A 22,840-nucleotide genomic window follows, 5' to 3' on the forward strand; every position below is an offset into this window, starting at 1 on the left:
GTTTGTTTAACTTGTTTCCCTGGAGAACTTGTTCAAAAGGGAGGGGCATGCAGCTAGTCTTATCCCTGACTGAAGCATGATGGTATTCTGTGTTCTATTGCATGAGAATTTCCTCAGAGTACAAATGCCACTTAGGGAAGGGTGCCCACGCAGCTGGGGCCAGGGTATGCCCACCTAGCCAGATTCAAAGAGCAGTCCTCACAGCAGATGGCCCTCAAGTCCTGTTTACTTTCCTTTCTGTAGTATATTTTGGTGAATATTTCTAATTTAGCCTGATAAACTTTATCGAGTAGTATTCATAACAGTATGAAGCATTTAAGATAAGCGTCTTCCCTTTCCCATTATTGCTTCGTCTCATTCCCACCATCTTTTCTTCCTCTCTTTTAAGTTGATTCACTTCCTCCTTTCTTGCCTTCCCTTTGAGAGAAGGCAAGAGCTTCCTCAATACAGCAAAGCCTTGATTTGTAGAGTAAGCTCAAATATTTGGTGACTGTTTGTTACTCCATGGGACACACATAGAGAGTCGAGCCTATTACATTTTATATGTGTCTGTGTGTTCCCAGTACCAATGATGATTCTCCCCATCATGGATGAACATATGGCAGCCATTGAGAAGATGTAACTGCACATCGTCAGTCTTTATTTCACTTGTAATAAGTTATATACAATAGCTCATTCTCTACAGTCTTTAGTCGTAGATTCTGCTACTCCGATATATATATATCACAGTTAAGCCAGACTTTCTTTGTCAAACATCTCAGATTGTAAGGTCATAAGGGAGTGATTGGTTAGTTATTGAACAGAGTCTGAAGAGACTGAATAGGCAAAATTTAAACAAACTGGAGAAGTTGCTGTTTAATTAGGATGCAGCATTCCAGGTAGACTGCTAATCATCTCATGGGAATAGTTAAACTTACTCCTTATAATTACACTTCTCTTTGGCCTATTCTGTTTGACATATACTGGGGTTTATTACTATGTATATATGGTAAGGCAGATACTTTAGCTGTATCAAACAATACTCAAGGTCAGTAACCATCTCTATCATAGAAAAGAGGGAACTGATATTGGGAAACAGCATGGCTTGCTCAAGTAGCCTGTCAAAACTCAAGACAGGCTTTGATAGAAGAAGGTCTCTTCACCTGTGGGTGCACATAGCCACACCTAGCTCTGGCTTCCCACTCCTCCTGCATGACCAAGACTCCTACCTGGTCACTTCTCATGAATATACGTTTATAAAGGGAAGTTGTGAAGAGAAGTACAGAAATGAATAATTTTTAAGTCTTCTGGTATCTATGTAGTTTAACCTAATTTTAATGTTTATGGTAATTTACACAAATTAGAAATTAATACTTCTAGGACCCAAACAGTTATTCTGCCAAAATACATATAACTGTCTTTCTCATTGTTAAGACTTTAATATTTGATTGCAAATGAAGTTTTAAAAACATTGTTTTAAAATGAGATCAATCTTTAAGTATTAAAAAATACTCCTGAAATTCAAGTACAGGAACACAAATTAATGCATTGTATATTACTAGGCATGTGCAAATGTACAATGATTTCCATTTTTCTCTCTGTTTCTTTTCACAGTGTGTTTACATGACTATACAGCTAGTTTTGGGAGCCTCACCTCCCCGAACTTTCCCAATGATTACCCCAATAACGAGAACTGCATCTACAGGATCACTGTGGATCTCAACCAACAGATTGCACTGAATTTCACAGACTTCGCCTTGGAGGACCATTATGGGACAACGTGTGCAGATTTTGTGGAAATCAGGTATGTGCTTTTATTTCATTATAGCCTTTATTTTGATTAAAAAATCTTCTCAGAAAAGACTAATTGGAACATGGAACGTTTTGTAAAAGTACCTTATATGTTCTGCATTATGAAATATAAAATTTGTCATTTTCAACATGATATAGAAGAAAAAGAGAAATTGTATAAGATTTGATGGTTTAGTTTTAGTTTTTGATTTAAATTATGGTTCTAGGCTTGTATGTGAGTATGGTTATGTGCATGTAGGTGGCTGTGGAGGCAGGGAGAGGATGCTCGATCCTCTGGAGTTACAGGTGATTGTGAGCTACTCATTTTGAATATCGGGAATTGAACTCTGCTCTTTCGTAAGAGCAGTACGTGATCTTAACTGCTGAGCCATCTTTCCAACCTCTTAAGGTTTCTTCAAATTCTTGTATTAGGAATATTTTGCAATAATTGTCAGAGTTTACTCAGGTGAAGGAAGGAAAATTACTCCAAAGGTGGTACTCAATGCTGTTGACATTTAACTTTCGTTTCTGTTGCTGTGATTAAACTATCTTAACAAAAAAGAAACTTAGGGGAAATGGGGTTTATGAGCACACAGTTTCAGGTTATAGTCTGTCAGAGCAGGTGTGCGAGGCGCCAGGCACTAAGTGAGTCACATCATACCCTCAGTCAAGAGCAAAAAGAAATACATCTGTTCATGCTGCTGGCTAGCTTGCTTCATTGCTTGTGGCCAGCTCTGTTCCTCTACTGTCATACAGTTCAGGATCCCCTGCCTAGGCAATGATGTCACCCACAATGGGCTGACTCATCCCATGTTGATTTAATTAAGGCAATACCCTCATGGACAGTTGGCCACTGGCCAACACAGTTGCTGCCCTGAGATTCCTTTCCCAGGTGATACTGGGTTTGTCAATCAATACCAACCACCACAAGTCAAGTGCCTTCATTGTTTATGAGAAGATCAGTCTAAGTGTTTGGTCTTTGCTGTCCATCTCATCTAATTGCATCACTACTCTCACTGTTATAACAGCATCCTTACCTTTTGTTGGAATAATAGAAGTCTAGAATTGTGAATTTCAGTGTGTGACATTTTCTTTCACTGTACTTTGAAAGAATGTATTTTAAAAATTATGTCACTGGCAGTGGTATATTAGTATAAAGATATTTTATTATATTATTACATCAAGTAAAATTAGGTTGACTGTTTTAGCAAGCAGCTATAGCAAATATTTGACTTGTTTCAAACTTGGAATCTTTCAACATTTTATAATAAATTTTATTCTTTGGTGTAATGATACAAAATTAATAAATTATAATTGAACCATATCACACTAAACTAATGCTTTATTTTGGGGAGGTGAGAAGTTTAAGAGTCTCATTCTATAGCCTGAAATGGTCAAGAATTCACTAGCTTGTCCAAAGTGTCCTCAAACTCAGAGAAATCCTCCTGACTCAGCCTACTGAGTGCTGTGATTATAGGTGTGAATTTTCATGCCCAGTTTAATTTTTTTAATTTATAGCAACTAAACCATTCAACATGTCATCCACTAAAAAGATACCTTTAGATTTAAAAATCCCCAACACTTCTTAGGAAAATAATTATTTCTACAATTGTCCCAAACTCAACAAATATGTCATACTGCATCTTGATGATTTCAAAATCAGTAATAAATATGTAAGATTTCTCTTTAAAATATTCATTTATATTGTCAATATCTATAGTTTCTATATTCTGTATCCTCTGATCTATTTGGCAGATGCCTTAAGAAAGTGATGGTTTAAAGATGCCAGACAAGTCATAAATAATAGTTGGGTTTTTTTTGTTTTTTGTTTTTTTGTTTTTTTTACTAAAGTCATTCAAATCCTAGTCAGTTAAGAACCTGGGAACTTAAAATAGTGTTTTTTTTTTTAAGTCCTGTCCAGGTGATGGCAGCTGAGGTGTTGAGCTTCTTTCCTGTATCTACATGCTTTAAACTTACGTGTTTATTGTATGCTCAGTCAAGTTGTAACCTAGTCCATTTTTATGTCTGTCCCTGTAACAGAAATGGAGGCTTCGAAACTTCACCACTCTTTGGGATTTACTGTGGCTCAGTTTTACCTCCTATAATCATCTCCCACAGTAACAAGCTATGGCTAAGGTTTAGTAGTGACCTCATATTCACAGAGAGGGGTTTCTCAGCTTACTGGTACGCATCATCAACAGGTAAGTAGCAAGGACCTTACAATTTACTGGAGAAGCCAAACTGATAGGGTTCTTCATTTGTCATATGATGTTGCCACCTGTCAATTTTTCTAGTTATCCTTTGCCATTCGTCATTCTTTATAATAAGCTCCAACATCCTGGGTATCTTTGGTGTCATAGCAGCACACATTTTGAAGGAAGAGGAAAGTTGTAGCTCCCTGGGAGACTTCCAAGTCACTCATCTTGACTAGACAAAGGAAAGTACATCAATGTGAAGTGGAGCTTTAGAGATGACTTCCTATTTGTGACGCTTTAAAGTAGAGCACAGTTTGGGTAGTGGGGGCTGAACCCCTAAGATCCCAGTGAGAGGCAGGAGGATTCTAAGTTGGAAGCAAGCCTGGACTACATAGTGAGTTTTTGCCTCTAAAAGCCACAGGATTGAGGTGCCTGGCTTTAGCGTGTGAGATCCAGGGCTCCAACCCCAGCACCGGCTACAGAGGTCAGCAGAGCAGCAGTAAGGTGCTTTAGGAGTGGTTTATCTTGTTTCCCTGCAGGCTGTGGAGGCAATCTCACCACCTCCACAGGGGTGCTCACATCGCCCAACTACCCGATGCCCTACTACCACAGCTCCGAATGCTACTGGCGACTGGAAGCCAGCCGCGGCAGCCCATTCCAGCTTGAATTCCAAGACTTCCACCTGGAACACCACCCCAGCTGTTCTCTGGATTACTTGGCCGTATGTGTGATGCGTTTCTATGTCATCTGTTGCTCCCCTCTTACTCAGTGCACAAAACAAATTTAGAGACTATTTTTAAGATTTAAAAAGCAGCGAGATTTAAGAGCATTTACATAAGAGATTTAAGCAAAGTAAAATCTTAAAGTAATAAGGTAAAAATGACAGTCTTCTAAGTATGATATGTACCTAGTGACTTGATACAGTAAATACTTAAGGTAATTTACCATAAGCTATAAAGATATATTTAACATATCCTGAAGAGATATGACTTTATCCTAACTACAACATTCATGATTTTAGATAAGCATTGAAAATTCACAATGCTCTGATGTATTGAGAAGAACTAGAGGATGTGTTGAACTTATCAAGCTATATCTTTTTGTATAGTTCCTGCAGTTTACCACATTCTTCTAGAATCCTGTAAATAAAATGGGCTGATGCTTTACAAATTATACATTTTGGAATAAAAAAAAAAACCAGCAACATTTCTCAGTTATGGTCTTAAATGTTTTATTGAAGTTTCTTCTTGCATGTTCAGCCTTCAGTCTTAGTCTACAATCTCAGTTCACATGCTTATGTCAAGCATCTCAGCTTACTGACCAAGTTTTGTAGAATTTAGGTCGAGCTGTTTTTAAAGCATACACCCATTTTGCCCTCATTCATTTACTGAAGAGTCCTTTGCATCCATAGTCTTGACTGTATTGTGTGTAAAATGTCTTATTAAAGGTGTTTGATGGCCCGAGTACCAGCTCCCATCTGATAAATAAACTGTGTGGGGATACGACACCTGCTCCCATCCGTTCCAGTAAAGACATTGTATTGTTGAAACTGAGGACTGATGCAGGCCAACAAGGACGTGGCTTTGAGATCAAATACCGACAGAGTAAGTGCAAACTCCAGCAGCACAGGGGCCCCAGCAGACCTCCAGACCGACTTAGTGAAACAAGCCAGATAATTTAACCAGTGGTTTGAGTCACTGGAACTAGACTTAAATTCTTATGTGAACACTCCAGAGTCATTGAAAGGGAAAATGCTTGAATATTAAACCCAATCTCATATTACCAAAGCATCTGTTAAACCAAGAAACTCAGGGTAGTTTTTACTCTGTGGAGACAGCTATAGTTGAGCTCACAATCATGTAGCACTCTAATGACATGTAGATATTAGTCATGCTGCATGCTACAATCCTTTAACTAGACAGTGTCCAGTGAACAAAGATACCTCTCAGCCTAGGTTCTGTCTTCTGCCTGAGTTTTATTAAATATAGAAGCATGTATGGAGAAGCCATGTCCTCTACTGTAGAATGTATCTTCCTGATCTTTCTTGTCCATCTCCTTCCCTTGGCATGCTGAGTTCTTCAGAAATTCCTTATTATTCTACATGCTAACATCTTCTTAACTCTCCATGTGAAGTGTATCTGTTTGATTGAGTATGCTGTCATTCCTTTAATTTTGGTATTCCTCTGCCTCTCTTTCCATTGTTTCTTGTCAGGTTATTAAACCATTCACCTTTGATATTTTCCCCCCTCTAATCATTTTTATACACAGGATATCAGTCCTTACAGGTAGAACCAAAGGCTGGGAATATGGGTCAGTTAGCAGAGTGCTTGAATTTCTAAGTTCCATCTACAGCACTCCATACAACTATGGGTGGTGGCATGTGTGCACAATCTAGTATTTGAAAGGTAGAGGCAGGACGGTAAGAACTTCAAGGTCATCCTTAACTATATAGCTAGTTCGATCCTAGCCTGTGCTACATGAGTTCCCTCCAATCAGTCCCTCTCTGAAAAAATTCTTGCCATTTGAAATTGGAAACTTGCTGACAATGTGATTTCTGAGATGACAGAGCCAGTTCTATGAGTTTGGAATACATCACCTCTGTTGTTTTGACCTGCCACTATGTGTGTGTGTGTGTGTGTGTGTGTGTGTGTGTATTTATAAATCCTCTGTTAACAAAACTATGGCCTAGAAATTTTTAGGAATGCACATGGTTATTGTGTCTGCTTCAGCAAAAGAAGAATTTGAAAGGCCACATGATACATCCCCAAGTCTTTAAGTGGTGTCCTGACAGTGCTGAGTAAAAAAATTATCTAGGAGTCACTTTGCAGGGACAACTCTTTCAAAACAATGTTTATTTTCTCATTTACTTTGATCGAAATAGAGAATACTAGAAGTTATCTAAAAGATGGGAAAGGGTGGGTGGTGCATTTTACTTCTTCAGGTCATTTTGATTGAACTTGTGCTGAACCCCAAGATTAGGCATAACTAGTGCTGCCAGGGTGGTACGGCTGAAACTCTTCTTTAGAAAAATGCTACACGTGATATTTCAAAACTTGTTCACAATTGAGGGGTTTTATTTCATTTTTCCCCATTTTGTGTTCCCTCTGTTCACTCAGAACTTCACAATGAATAACTTGAGGAATAAGGGACCTTTGTCAAGGACTCATACTGACAGCTGTGTGTTCTGTTACTCATGTGATAGTCACAAAGGACTTGTATTCTAAATGGCTGCAATCCAATATTAGAATGTTCATTTCTCCAAAATATGAAAGGCTTGAAAACGGAACCACAGAATGCTCACTACACATCTCTAATTCCAGCAGAGAGATGGGAGTAAAGCCAAGTTATTTGCCCACCAGTATATAGGAATCGAATGGCTATTTTAATGTAGATTTTTAATGATACTTCCATGCCTAAATTTACCTATCACTTTACATTATTGTAACTGGGGACTTCTTCAGCATAAAAATTATATGTCATGTACACATATGTATTTATTAATATAGAAGGGAAAGTGGAAAAATCTAGATGTCTTTTAAAAAGAAATGTCCCATACATCTCAGAGACATTATGATATAGATGGAAGTTCTTAACACTCATGGCTGTTTTCCCCCCCAGCATGTGACAATGTGGTAATAGTGAATAAGACCTCTGGCATCCTGGAGAGCATCAATTATCCAAATCCCTATGATAAGAACCAACGCTGTAACTGGACCATCCAAGCAACAACAGGCAATACTGTGAACTACACATTTCTGGACCTTGATGTGGAAGATCACGTAAACTGCTCCACAGAATATTTAGAGGTAAGTGTCCTGAAGTTCAATAAGTAATTCCATGTTCATATCAAGTTAATATAAAACAAAACTATGCTAGAAGCCCTTCCTACTTTTCAGGATTAAATCCTTAGCCCTACCCTGTCTGTCTGAAGTATATCACCCATCACTGTTATATGAATGGGTGTTGTTCATTGAACCATCTTAACACTAACTTAAAATTATTATCTTGTTAGTTACTTTTGTGTTTAATCTATGTGCATAAGAGAAAATGTTTGAATATGCTCAATATTTAATTTTCCAGATACTAAGTATTATTTTTATGTTTTAAAATTCAAATTCACTTGAAATAATTTTTCTTTCATGAAATATACATTTTCTTTGGCATTATGTTTAACATGTAACATTTATTCAAGTTTCTTTATGTAATACTAGTCAATAAAATGTGGAATTTATTAGTCAGGCAATGTAGATTATGTGATAATCTGCTATTTTAGTCATAAGAAATTTCACTTAAGAGAGTTGTTCTGATGATTCAGATATGCAACTTTTAGGATTATAGATTTTCAAAATTAGGAAGAAATTTATTTTATCTAGTTTAATATTAATAATTACTCATGTGAACATTAGATTAGGTTTTGGTTTATATTCTCATGTATCATACAACAATTTAAATTGAACAATGAGCATATATGTGACATCTATTCTATATAATTAATGGCATCACTCTTTGAGTCAGCTGACATATTTCTTTTATTTACTTCTGTGTTGTTAACATATGATACTACTGTGTCCACATCTGGCGCTTTCATTAGAAATGTTTTCCGAAGTGTAGAGGACCCACTCTGACTACACAGGTCATTTTTTTTTATAGTCTTCCACTAACTCTATAACAATGACTTAGTGTAGTATTTTTAAGATTATTAGTGAGGATGTAGCTAATGGAAGAGTGCTTGCCTAGAGTATTCAAAGTCCCAGGTTCAATACCTGTTGCAAAAAAAAGGGATTTGTCTTGTTTAGAAATCTCCCTTGCAAAGGTTTACAGCATTAACACTTGTCAGCTGAAGCCATATCCCCAGGGAAAATGACCTCTTGCACACTTTCCTTAACTCTCTTTTACCAATTTTACTAAAAGACTGATGTGATTACACTGTTGTCTGAGATCACATGCCTTTTCTCAGTACTGCATCGGCTTTTCACACAAAGATGGCAGAACACCATTTCTTTGAGAGACTTTTGCTTGAAGACAAAAATATAAGGATATTCTTTTGTCTGGGGAAAAGTTCTCTTGGGTTAACAAGCACCATCACCACCATCACCACAACAAAAATCATCCAAAACTTTAACCAGCCATGGCGATGCATACTTTGTAATCTCAGCACTAAGGAAGCTGAGGCAGGAGTATTGTTAGCCTGAGACAAACCTGGGAAATAACCAGATTCTATCTCAAATGAAAAAAGAGAACAGTCTAGCAAACGTAAAACATCCCTTCATTTAGGTGTAGAAGCAACAGCATGCAGAAATAGGATTTGCACATCAGAATGCTATAGATACTGGTTGCTCTATATAAATATGCTGCACTACACATCAGATTTACAAGCATGAAGTTAGAATGTTGTTTGCTATTGCTTGACTCTCATGGTTTTGAAACAGAGTCTCCTGTGGTAGGTCAGGTTAGCCTCAAACTTGCTGTGTAGCCGAAGTTGGCCTTGAGAGCATGGTTTTGGGCCTCGGCCCTCTAAATATTTGGATAATAGGTGTGCATCAGCATGGCTGTCTTGTAAATGGTTTTAAGGTCCTCTTTGCTTCAAGTCAGAGGAATCCATGAGCTCAGGAACTGCCTTTTCATTTTACACAACTGAATCATACTTTTCTTCACAGAGGAGATTTTGCTCACGGTTTACATAGCAAGTTTTAGCAGTTAGGACTCTCCTCATCTCCTGGACTCCTAATTTCCCAAAGTGCCAGCTGTCTGCTATTAACTTTAACCAGGCCCTTGCTTTCCGTTGAGACTGCACAAGCCTGAGAAACTGAGGGTAAATAGTCACAACCATATTTCAGCTGTAGTCTTATAATTGCTATTAACTAATGAGAAAGAACTGAGTTTGATGCCAATCTTTCTATAAATTCCTACACATTCAGTACAGTCTTACCTTTGAACACAAGCCACAACATGGGACAGATGCCAAGTGTTGGATGTGTAATAAACACCATGCTAAGTGGGCACCACGGTTGGGATCGGAGATAGTACCCTGAGGAGAGCTCATTAGAAGAGGAAGGGACTGGACTGGTCTTTACTTGGGAGAAAGAATGGGGAGGAAGTGAGAGGAAACACTTCCAGGAAGTACACCTACTTCTTTGGATTGGCATGAGAGTTCAATGCTCCCCAAAATCTCTTCAGGTCATTTTGAGAGGTGTTTAAAAACTCAAATAAGAATACTTGGTCCAACAGCTACAAAACAGCCCACCAGAGGCCCCTCGCGATGGATGGCGTGCCTGTCGTGTTCCAGGCGTGCCACTTCCCTTGTGCAATACTCATGGTGAATGCGCCCAAGCACAAAATGAGAACCAGAAGTCCAGAAAAGCTTTCCAAAGAATGACAGGATTGCCAGAGGGAAGAGATTTTTTTTCCATTGCTATAAGCCAAGAGGCAAGACCAGAGCATAGCCGCAAAGGCTGGTCTATGATGGAAAATTTCAAAACGCAACCATTTAAGGAAAAAAAAAAACCCTGTAGGCATAAAAACTGTAGCTTCCATTACTTTAATAACTTCTAGTTAAAAGGTTGTTTTTCTTTCCCCTTTTCTTCAAGTGACCTAGCCAATTCCCCAATGAGTGACAATTACTGGAGCCAGAAATTAATTATTTTTAATTAATAAATCTGAAACTATAAAAAAAGACTGTATTAGGTCTGGTCCCCATCTCATTGGGAAACAAATCTACCCTTTATGGTTTCATCCTCTGGCTAAACAAAACCCATCAGGCTTAGAAATAGCACCCCAGTGCGAGGACTGGTTGCTTGTTTAGGGAAGTTAGACATTACCTGTGGAGCTTTGTGAAGTCAGTGTCAAGGGGTTGTTCTGTTTCCTAACTTGATCTTGTTCTTGTCTTCATTTTTGTCCTAAGTTTCCACTTAGAGGACATTTCTGCTAGGTGACTGAGGACACAGGCAGAAGTGACCCCTATGTATAAACCCTGTGGCAGGTGTTAGGTCAACAGGGTCATGTGAGTGAGAGGAAGAAGCCAGACAAAGGGGTTACCTCAGTAAAACAAAGAGAGGGTTATGGAAGGTGAAGGAGATTGCTGTCAGAAGGGTGGAGAGAGGGAGGCAAGAATGGAGACAATTCATTGGAAGATCAACATGACCGAGCAGGGCCATGCTGGGGATTAGCAGGAGGCCAATGGCTATGGGGAGACATGATGGGAAGAAAGCAAAATTCCATTGGGTTCTTTGCCTCAAACCAGTATGTGAGGCCATGGCCTTGCTCCTCTAACCCTCCCTTGTATTTCCGTAGCTGGTTCTCATGCAGTAAGCTGTCATGAGAGTGTCCTTCTATATGTTCTTCTGCATGCCAGAATGCTCTAAATGTGACCCCCAAATTGGATAGCACCTCCCATTAAACTGGGAAGAGATGACTTGTGTGAGAGTATATTATGTTTCTGGTATTATAGGCAGACATTACATGAGGTTTATTTCCACCCAAGCTATAGCAAAACCTGTAATCTCCAAGTTGCTTCTTAGGTAAGTTGTTATAGCTAATAGCATTGTGGCTTATAAATCATATTCACTTGTGATCATACAGTTTTTAAAAAGTCACAAAGGGCATTATTTCTAGTAAGTTATATTGGAATTTTTCTGGGAATTTCTTCATATCATGATCCCCTTGAAACTTACATCCATTATTCTTTAGAATTATTCATTATCTATCATGAATGGGCATACAACTTCCTCAAAAATAATTGATAAAAAAACATTGCAGAGGATGGCACCTGATTTAAATATTCTCAAGCAATGGTTTTAGTTTAAATGGGTCCATTGTTGAATATTTTGGGGATATTACTATTTAAACATCCAGGAAATAATAATAGCTAATATTTACTAAGCATATATTATAGCTAGGTAACACAGGAAAACATTGTCTTCATTTTACAGGGGAGAAAAGTCTTGTAGATGTGGCCTTCTCAAAGCTAAACATAATAGTTCTAAGAGCCAGGCAGGCTGAACACCAGGAACTATGCCTTGGACCAGTGCCATTTGGCAGTGACACTTCTTCACACATCATAGATGGCATGTGGTAACTTTCTGCCACCTTCACAGAAGTCATGAGGGAATGCTCATGGGTCCTTGTGACATTGTTGACAAGAGGCATTGGACTGTTTTACCATGGTCTCCTCACGGAAATAGTCTTCTACTATAATCACAAATTCTTGTATAGCCTAAAATTACTTTTAGTATCTAATTTAGAATTTTAGCTGAAATTCATGTCACTCTCACTCATTTTTGAAATGTCAGAACAGAACTTTTCTATATTTTGCCAATTGAAAAGACATTGATGTGGGATTGCTGCTGTGAGAGGCATGGGCCACACTGGAGAGGCTGAGAACCCAGGAAGGGCACAGGAGTAAGCTCTCTGCCCCATCTCCTCTTCTGAAGTTCTGTCGCTTCTCTGTGGCTGTTTCCATCTAGTCTTTTTTCCAGAAGCTCCACAGAATTTCTATGTCCTCGTCATTGCAGCTTCACCATGAACACTGAAGCCATGACTCTGCCTAGGACACTAACCTCAGGCATTTAATATCAGGGGTTCAATGTTTTAAAAGTAGCATCAAAGGTGAGGATCTAGCTTGCTTTTGCAGGGCATCCCTTGCATGCCCAGTCCTCCTCACATATGGTGTCTGCACGAGTGGCAAAAGCTCCCAGCAAGGTCATGATTTCACTGCCATTCTAAAATATTTTACAACAGCCAAACGGTCACCAAGATGTCATTTTTTTTTCTGAGTGAATAGCTATTGCACGATAGAGTTCACTTGTTCCTGAAAAGATTTAATTCAAGTAGCTGGCCTATCTCCTGAACGGAAATTCTATGTCTCTTCCTCCAGTTTCAGAATCAAACTCTCAACTACCTTCTCTGTGTCAAATTCTTCTTTAGCTGAAGGTATCCACCACCAATTCGGGCCTCTTCTTACATCAGTCATAGCTTTAAAAATTAGAAACCGTTTCCTAGATACATTAAGCCCCAAAGTTCAGCTGCTCTGTATACTAATAGGATACTCAGAGAGCTTTGAAGGTCACTTCCTTCCTTCAGAAGTGTCCTCTTTGTTACCTGTCCGCTCCCATGTCATTTCTGATTCATAATTTACATTTTTAATAATCTATCTTTTATCTGGAACTTTCTTTTCCCCTCTTTAAAAACATTTTTAATAGATTCTTTCTTAACCTATATTGAGATACAGAGTATTTTCTCACTTTGTAATCTCAGTTATTCAAATCATAGGTTGATGGCTAACATGCTCAGCTTTCTCAATAGGTATCTTAGTATCTTCCTTAAGATCAGGGTCAGTTTACTGAGCGTTTGACCACTCCCCAACAACCGCTCCTTTTACAGCATTACAATGAATCCACAATAGCACTTCTCATTTCTGAGAAATAACCACGGAAATGATTCAACAAAATCTATGGTTTTGTGGAAACATGACATCTAACAGGGGCCCACATGGTTGGTTGGTCTTCCAATGATCATTTCTGCAGATTATTTGGGTATACCCATGTGGTGTTGGTATTTTTCTTTTGTAAAGACTGCAGTCTAGGAATTATAGAGTTGACTTAGTGGTTAAGAACACTTGTGGCGCAAACATAAGGGCCAGAGTTGTTCAGATCCCACAGGATGTCTGTAAATCCATGAGAAGAAGAGATGGAAAATTTGCTGGGGCAGATTATGGGGTTTGCTGGCTTCCAGACTAGCTAAGAAAAATGTGAAGCCCAGGCTCAAGGAGAGATTCTAGGAAAAAAAAAAGAAAAGAAAAGAAAAGAAAAAATCAGAGAATGATAAAGGACACAAGATATTCTCTTTTTACCACCTAAGGTGTGCACAGAGTACCCACACATGTGACCTACACACATATATTGATAGATAGGTAGGTAGATAGATAGAGACAGACAGACAGACAGACAGATAGGTGATTGGTAGATGATAGAACTTTCAGAAATTGTCTCTATTGATTTAAAACTATGATATTTAAACCTGGCTATTAAAACTAGCTGCAGTCCAAAATCAACTAGGAATCTCATTAGATAGAGCTGACTTTAGTCATTACTGATGGTAATATCTTCATTTTAAATCTCTATTGCAAAGTAACAAGTGTTCTAATAGGTATCTTAGTATCTTCCTTTGTGTACAATAAATATTTCTCTTTAAAATGAATCTTACCGTCTTAGTCAGGGCTTCTATTCCTGCACAAAACATCATGACCAAGAAGCAAGTTGGGGAGGAAAGGGTTTAATCAGCTTATATTTCCACATTGCTGTTCATCACCAAAGGAAGTCAAGACGAATTCACACAGGGTAGGAACTTGTAGGCAGGAATAGACACAGAAGCCAAGAAGGAATGTTCCTTACTGGCTTGCTTCCCCTGGCTTGCTCAGCTTGCTTTCTTATAGAACCCAAGACTACTAGTCCAGGGATGATACCACCCTCCCTCCTTGAGCCTCCCTTGACCTCCAGCCCAGGCACCACCCACAGTGGGTTAAGCCCTCCCTCCTTGATCACTAATTAAGGAAATGACTTACAGCTGGATCTCATGGAGGCATTTCCTCAAGGGAGGCTCCTTTCTCTGTGATAACTCCAGCTTCTGTCAAGTTGACACACAAAACCAGCCAGTACACTTACTTTCCCATAGCTACAAGGGGTAGAATTTCTCCTGCAAACAGTTTGGGAGGACCCAAACTAGCATTAGAATAAGAGCAGCATTAGGCCAAACCCACTACAGGGATGGGTCCACCCACAATGGACTGGGTCCTCTCCCATCAACCACTAATTAAGAAAGTACCTTACAGCTGGATCTTATGGAGACATTTTCTCAATTGAGGTTTTCTCCTTTCAGATGACTCTAGCTTGAGTCATATTGACAATGAAACTAGCCAGCACACTCTTCCATCCCATCTTTCCTCCCTTTCTGTCTTTTTCCCTTTTCAACTTAAGGAAGTTTCAAATGTTTCCTAATTATGTCAGCACCTTCTGTCAAATGCATTTCCTTCCAGTGTGTAAAATCTATCTCATCTCTTGCCAGATCTTACTGATGTCATCCTTCTCAGCAGATGTTTACATCATTATATATTTTACTCTCACGTCCTCTTTTTAATTGAAAAACAACCACTACACTACAGAAACTTTCAATTACAAAATAATGCATTTCAAATAAAAAATGGGTTAACAAACCCATCACCAACGTCCCTGAATTCTCCAGTTTGGCACCATACTCCCTAGGTCTATGTCCTGAGCTATTTTCCATCCCACAGCTGTGAATCACATGGTATCGTAGTCACCCAACACAAGGTTGCTGGGTTTTGTGGAGAACTCATACACACTTACTGATGCTTCATACAAGTTCATTGCTCAGTCGCATCAGAGTCGGAACACGTATTCTTAGCTTTCCTCACAGTGATTCATGAGCGCAGACAACGGGGAAGTCGTTCAGGGTCACCACATTGCTATATGCCGCAGAAGGTAAGGGGCGATTCACCAACAAGAACTTTGAGTTGTACTAAAGGAGGAAAAAGCTGAGGTAAACACAACTTAAAAGGGCTAGCTAATTGCTTTTTAAAGTAGAAGATATTTTAGATACCTAGACTGTGGAAATTAACTGTTTATTGTTAGTTTTTCCACGTCATAATAGATGAAACAGATGCTAGCATATCACACAATAACGATTCTACCAGGGGCTCTGTCATCTGTTGAGAGCGGAAGCTGGTGGGTGCTCTGAAGGCTTCATACAGGGAAGCGATCAAGCTTTTCTGAGGACCAGAGAAGGCAAGCCCGAGAACGGTACCCAGATATCAGAAAAACTGAGAACTGGCAAGGGAAAGCTGGGTCTGCAGACCTGAAGATGGATTGATCACAAAGGACCGCTAGGGTATTAGTAGGAAGGTCATGAATTTCAGTGTTCTTTTTCAGAGCAGTAAGTTTCTCAAGGGCCAGATCAAAGAAATAGCATGATCAAATAGGTATTTTTCATAGTGTAATATTTCCCTTGTATGAATATGTGTGTGTGTGTGTGCTTTTGTTTTGTTTTGCTTTGGTTTAGTTTGGTTTGTTTTTCTTGGAGGGGGTGTTTGAGCCAGGGTTGGCCTTGAACACCTAACTCTTTTGTCTCAGCCTGATGAGTGTTGGGATTGCAGGCAAGGACCACCATGCCATTTTCAGATCCATATATTTTAAAGATGATTCTGGCTACTCCATTACTGGGCTCGATGTAGAAAGTAGAAGAGGTAGCGCCAAGTCGGGCATTGTTGTGGAGAAAGAATGTTCAGACTGAGGAATCTTAAGAACATTCTAGAATTGAATTGTTTTCTTGACTCTTCCTCCATACTCCTGGAGAGAGCTTGGCAATCATCCTTTGTCATTCCTGGTCTTCTCCGGACATTCGAGGAGGATGGTTTTCGCCCATTACAGTATCCCTCTCTTGAAATTGCCATCCGTGTTCCTCCAGCTCACCAGCAGCTCAGCCCAGTGAGATGTCTTCCTCCCCCAGCAGGGAGCTGGGTTCTCAGCAGCTCCCACTGTTCACTGTGGGTGGCCTTTGACTTCCATGTCCCCTTACTTCACATATGCAGCTCCAGTTAGGATTTTGTCTTCTCTTTCTCTTTTGGAATCTGTTTAAAGACAAAAGTTTTTTATCCAGTTCAAGGGCTTTTTTTTTTTATATCCTCTTTAATAAGGGAAGTGAAAGAGGATGTTTGTATTTGCACATAACTGCTGGTCATGTGACCATATAACTGCTTCCATGCAGGACTCCAGAACAGTCTCTCAGGATCCAGACATTCTGGTTTCAATCTATTAGACTTCTTTAGTTCTCCATGAAAAATAACATTGGGAATGATAATTTCTTTCTCGTGCTGTTGCAGAGCCTGTTATTAGAATCAAATCTGTTCAAGGATGGTTTAATCAAATCAGTTGAGCCTGTTGATAGCCGTGGGCTGGTAAGAATAAAGTTTAGTGTTCCCCAAATATTCCCCGGCCTGAAGGAACCCCCCAGTCATCAGGCTCCATGGCGGACCTACTCAGTCCTTCCTTTGCTGCTCAGTGGAGCGTGACATTTCAGAGAGAAGCTTCTAGAGCCAGTGAGCCTGGATTTAAACCTAAGCTTGAATGGCCTTGGGTGGGTTGTTCAGTCTCTGTGCATCCTTTCCCTCAGTAAAATGGAACTATCAAAGTAAATGAGCTAATATGCACGAAGAGTGAGAACAGTGCTTAGCACCCAGCAGACAAACGCTAACTGCTGTTAGTGGTTCCAATGGAGGCAGAGCCCCTGAACCCAGACACAGGAACTCTAGTGCACCCATCCTGCAGGCGGAGGGAATTAGTGGTCCCTCATTTAGGATTCTTTTCTTCTTGCTGTCTGACTACAGCCAGCTTCCTTAATGCCTCTTGGCACCTTCCACAAGTTATAAATGAGAAATGACAACACCCGTATTCTAATCCACTGATTTAACTGAAGCTCTGTGAGGAAACAGAATGGAGAGGTGCCATTGACATATCGAAGTTTGGAAACTGTTATTACAGCTTTAAGAACACTGCTCTGTGGTTTTCTCTAATTCCTTAACAGAGAATGAGTATATTCGATACAATTTAACAGTTTTTGGCTTTTTAGAAAGACAATTTTGGTGAAGGAAACAGTTTTTTTTTTCCCCTTGAATGGTGGTTGCATTTCAGGACTGTATTAGTTGCACCTGCACACACCTCAGTTTGTAGAGCTCCGCAGAGGAGATGGCAGTACAGACTTCATTACAGAGTCGCTAGGCATTTTAACCCCAATAACGCCTGGCAAGGACATGTGCCCATAAACAGTGAGTTATTCTTTTAGCATGAACAGAATCTTCCAGATTATAGTTCAGCCCCTAGACCCTTTTTCACCACATCAAAAACTGTATTTGAGACCTGGGGAGTTGTTTCAGTTTCTGATGTATTTGTCACACAAGCAAGAGGATCTGCATTCAGACGCCTCTGACAGTAACAGCTCCCATGTCTGTAACCGCAGCACTGGGGTAGGGGTGTGGAAACAGGAGGAGCCCTGCATCTGGACAGCCAACCTAGCTAAATTGGGGAGAGACTGAGTCTTGAGTAGAGAGCAGTTGAAGACACCCATTGTTGGTCTCTGGCCTTCACACAGGAGCACGCATGTGTGCTTAGGCCCACGTGTTTGAAAAAACATCCTCCACACATAAATACTTACCCACCTGGAAGCTATAGTCTATGAAAGCTTTCCTCACTATGATTTACAGAGTTGTACACAGGATGTCCCCATGTAAGAACATCAGAGCTCCATCCCTCTGCCTCTTAGCCTTCTTCCAAAAGCCACAGGGCTCCTTTGAATCTGAGCAGCTCGGTAATTAAAATCCCCCTTCCTGGTTAGAACAAAGCAGAGAAACACAAGAGGCTCTGTGTGTGTGTGTGTGTGTGTGTGTGTGTGTGTGTATCCCTCCCCCCCTGCGCATCTGCACGCCCAGCCACAGTGGGTCTGACTCTTCGATCAGGGTGCTCCTCCCTGATCACTTCCTGAGCAGATGAGCAGATGAGTCACACTTCCTGGAACTGTCCTTTAGAGGAAGTCAGCTTCCAGAGCTCTAGCAGTTTGCTGATAGCCCTGCTTACAGTAGGGCGCCTGCCACTCACTAGTGAGTTCAAGAACACTCTATAGGCAGACATTCAGTTTTGTCTCCATACCAGCTGGAAGAGTAGCTTTCTACCAGGATAATCTGCATTCAGAACTTTGAAAAGTAGAGCCATGAAGCTGATCTCTCTTATGTTGTTAAGCGCCAAGAGGCATCCTTGACAAATGTTGACTCCAAAATTGTCTGGGTGAATTGTGATTTTTTTTAAATTATAAAAATATATGAGTTCTTTATTTTAAGGCGATCAAAATTATTTTCAGGCAGGGAGTAGTAGCATACAGCACACACACACACACACACACACACACACAATGCCAGCACTTTAGAGGTTGACTTTAGAGGTTGAGGCAGGAGGATCCATTTAAGACCAGAGGGGCTACATAAGATTTCTGTCTTTGGGAAAAGAAAAGAAAAAAATCTGCCCTTTTCTGACCATCCTCATGGTGAACTTTCAACTGATTCATTTGCTGTGCATCATGATGCTGAGGGACAGCCTTGGAAAGGCAGCCAGCCAGCCCTTGGTGCATAAGAGCTATGGCTTCTGCTCCTCAGATTCTCTGGGATTTGAAGCACAGGATACAGACGAAGAAGAAGAAAACCCATCACAATTTCCCAAACTCCTTTAAGCCACTTACAAATCCCTTTTCATGCACAAGGCATGAAATTATTTCTCACTAAACACTTCCCACTGCTCTTTCTCTCATACGTAGGCCAAAAGCAGGAAAGTACAGAGGTGTCCGCTATTATGCCTGCAGGCACACTGCACAGGGAGGACCATAGGTGCAGGCTCACTGCACAGGGAGGACCAGGGGTGCAGACACACTGCACAGGGAGGACCATGGGTGCAGGCTCACTGCACAGGGAGGACCATGGGTGCAGGCTCACTGCACAGGGAGGACCATGGGTGCAGGCTCACTGTACAGGGAGGACCATGGGTGCAGGCTCACCTGCACAGGGAGGACCATGGGTGCAGACACACTGCACAGGGAGGACCATGGGTGCAGGCTCTCTGTACAGGGAGGACCATGGGTGCAGGCTCACTGCACAGGGAAGAGCATGTGTACAGGCACACTGCACAGGGAGGACCATGGGTGCACACACACTGCAGAGGGAGGACCAAGGGTACACACACACACTGCACAGGGAGGACCATGGGTACAGGCTCACTGTACAGGGAGGACCATGCATACAGACACACTACACTGGTAGGAAATGCTGGTCACAAGGTAAAGTTTTAAATATCATGTATCCTAGTTGTGAATTCTGGTTTAATTTTTTAAATGGGGAATATTTACAATTGCAGCATTAGAGACATTATATACATACATACACATATATGCATAACTACATATATTAGTTTTTTAATTTAGCTTACAGAATAATCACTGCATTTTCACATCTATTTTGATCTTGTGGGCCCCTCTTCATAGCTCCCCACTGCTTTCATTTTTGCATATTAAAATCATGTGAAACAGATTAGTTTTAGTTCTTAGCAGTTTTATTCTTTCTGCTCTGGTGACTTGGAGGAAAAGGCAGGTGCAGGCTCTAGGTCTCCAAGGCTCACGCTTCCATGGTTTGGTTTTGTTCTATGAACTAGACTTTTCTCTGTCCCAGACTCCATCTGCAGCAGATGCTCAGGCCATTGCAAGCCACAATACTATATACTGAAAGCATTTAGTGTTACGCTATGCCAAGACAACCGAAGGCTGTCGCTTATGGAATGAACCATTTATGTATCCGCAGGAGGGTGTTCTTGGCTCTCAAAGTCTTTCCCTTCTCCCCGGGGGAAGGACTAGGCATTCACCGCTCCATCAGTGGTCATAAAATCCAATATTTATAGAAGTTTCTGAACTATGAAATCATAATTTTAAGTAAAAAATTAGAATAATTAATAATAGTTACCATGAAAGAAGATATATGCAGGATTAAAATGGTTTGAAAAAAGTGCTGGAACAGATTACTTTCTATAACAACTTTTAAAGACAAATGTTGATGTTTGATTCTGAACACAGAAAAGAGCTATGGAAACATTTTTAGTGGGCCAGCTGAGTGTCTGGAAACCTAGAGGAGAATGTAATTCTAATAGGGCAAACATTACCAAGACATATTCATATTATAATGTCAACAGTTCTTCAAAGATAATGTATTAAAAATAGATTTATATAATCAAAAAAGAACACATGGTCATTGCAGGAGATTGAGAAAACATAGAAAAGCCCAAAGGAAACAAGACAAAAAAATTTAAATTGCACCACTTCTAATGATATTTAGTGGTATTCATTTCCTGTTCTCCTTCTTATGTTTGCTTTATTTTAATATTCATAGATTATCCCATGCATTCTACCCTGTAATGACATTTTTCTATGGGGCGTATCTTTTATATGTGTTACTTTCCATATTCGAATTCTGTTGCTACGGTTCAGCCTGCTGGGAGGCATTTTGGGCCCTTTCTGAGATAAACATCTTTGCAGTTAAATGTGAGCCTACATCCATGGTTATGCATTGATAAAAAAAAAAAAATGAAACAAAGCACAACCAAAAGAACTGAAATCAGCCTTTGTCCCTTTTGGCATAAGTGATCCATAGAAGGCAGAACTTAAAACCATAAAGGCAGTGGTGAAAGCAGACGGAGAGCAGCCAGCCCACAGAGAGGCCACTATGCCATCTGGATCTGAGATAAACCACTAATTCAAAGTGACACAAAATAACTCAGAATAACTCAGAATGTGGTCGTCTGCTGGTCGCTCGCTCGCATGTGAAGCCTGGCATTATGAGTAACCATTGACCTTAGATGGGCATTTCACATGCCCTGCCCCACCCTGACAGCACGTGGCATCATGGCTTTTCCTGTAGTGAGAACATATGCGTGTGTGTGTGTGTGTGTGTGTGTGTGTGTGTGTGTATGTGTGTGTGTGTGTGTGTGTGTGTGTGTGTGTGTGTGTGTGAGTCCCCGGTGCCAGTGTGCCGTGAGTGAGGAGAGGCCCCGAGGCCCCACAGAGCCATGGTGGAGCACCATCGAGTGTGTCTCACGCACTCTCAGCCTTCAGCAGCCTTTGGTTCCTTTACCTTCTGCAGTTCCATGATGGATTCCACACACCCCAGGCATTTTCCTGTTCCTAACGACAACTCTGTATCAGTATCCTACTCTGTAAGCTTTATTTGGCAGAATTACAAAAACATTCCAAAACCTTTAAATTTTAAAGTGACCTATAAAGGTCACGCTTCCTGAGATAATGTGTGTAAAACTCAACAACATCCATAAGGATTACTCTTCTGCTTGGGGTGTAGTTCACAGGTGGGGTACCTTCTCTGCCTACACAATACCCTGGCATCGTCTACAGCACTGGAAAGACAGAGTCAGTACCATAGGCATTCTGCAGTTGTGGCTTTCGGGAGGAGGAGGAATGAACAGGTGTTTCATCTCCTGCCCTCTTGAGTTCCAGGGCTTAAGCCGCAGGAGCCACAGCATGGCTGGGCAGTGAGGAGGAGCAAGGTCACTAGAGAAGGAAAAGCACATTCGCTTCTGCTCATCCTTTGTCACATGGTGCCAGCCTCAGCAGCTTCTGATATCCTCTCTCTTGTTGGGCTATCCTCTGCCATGATGGACCACACTTCTTCACCCCCCACACGTACACTTAAGTTCCCTCCCCACACTCAGGGTGATCTGGGTGGCTCTACACCCAGAATGTCAGGGAGGGCTGCAGTCACAACTCAAACCAAGGTTACCACAGCAGCGGGATGCAAGTAAGCGAGCAAGGGCTCCCCATCTCCAGGCTTGACTCATTCCTTCCCTGCCTGCTCAGCCAGTGATCATTCAGTCTAGTGTTAAGCATGAGTCAGCCTCAGCTGTCTAGACTCATATTTCATTTCCAAAGCTGCTCCTGGGTGGTTTTTTTAGTGAAGAAAAAAAAAGTAAGTAATGTTCCCCTTATATCAAACCAAAAGTTAGAAGAACTTTTCCAACAAAACTACCATGTAGTTTTCTCTTTCGCCACAGACTGTGAGTGCCATGGGAAACCAAGCTTACATATTCATAAAGAGAGTTCACATTCAAGAAGTTAATTAATTTCTGCAAGAATGTGTGCTAAGCAAAGTCCCTGTAGCTAGACTCTGCCTGACTCCACCCGTGCTCTATGAGTGCCCTGACAAGAGAAAGACTTGGCTGCTCTTTCATTGATGACCCTTGACCTCAAAAAGCCCATTGAAGAACTCCTGC

General features: G+C 40.6%; 1 protein-coding gene across 2 annotated transcripts in view; it reads left to right on the forward strand.

The window, feature by feature from the left end:
• The window catches only part of Cubn (cubilin), a 206,819-nt gene that overhangs the window by 52,454 nt on the left and 131,525 nt on the right, over nucleotides 1-22,840 (forward strand). For both annotated transcript variants that reach the window (XM_052157465.1, XM_052157464.1), the window contains exons 23-27: nucleotides 1,594-1,783; nucleotides 3,811-3,971; nucleotides 4,505-4,686; nucleotides 5,413-5,569; nucleotides 7,584-7,771. In XM_052157465.1, coding sequence (XP_052013425.1) covers nucleotides 1,594-1,783; nucleotides 3,811-3,971; nucleotides 4,505-4,686; nucleotides 5,413-5,569; nucleotides 7,584-7,771 — 878 coding nt within the window. The remainder of the gene's footprint in view (nucleotides 1-1,593; nucleotides 1,784-3,810; nucleotides 3,972-4,504; nucleotides 4,687-5,412; nucleotides 5,570-7,583; nucleotides 7,772-22,840) is intronic.

Source organism: Apodemus sylvaticus, chromosome 14, assembly GCF_947179515.1.
Source record: "Apodemus sylvaticus chromosome 14, mApoSyl1.1, whole genome shotgun sequence".
NCBI classification, from domain to species: domain Eukaryota; kingdom Metazoa; phylum Chordata; class Mammalia; order Rodentia; family Muridae; genus Apodemus; species Apodemus sylvaticus.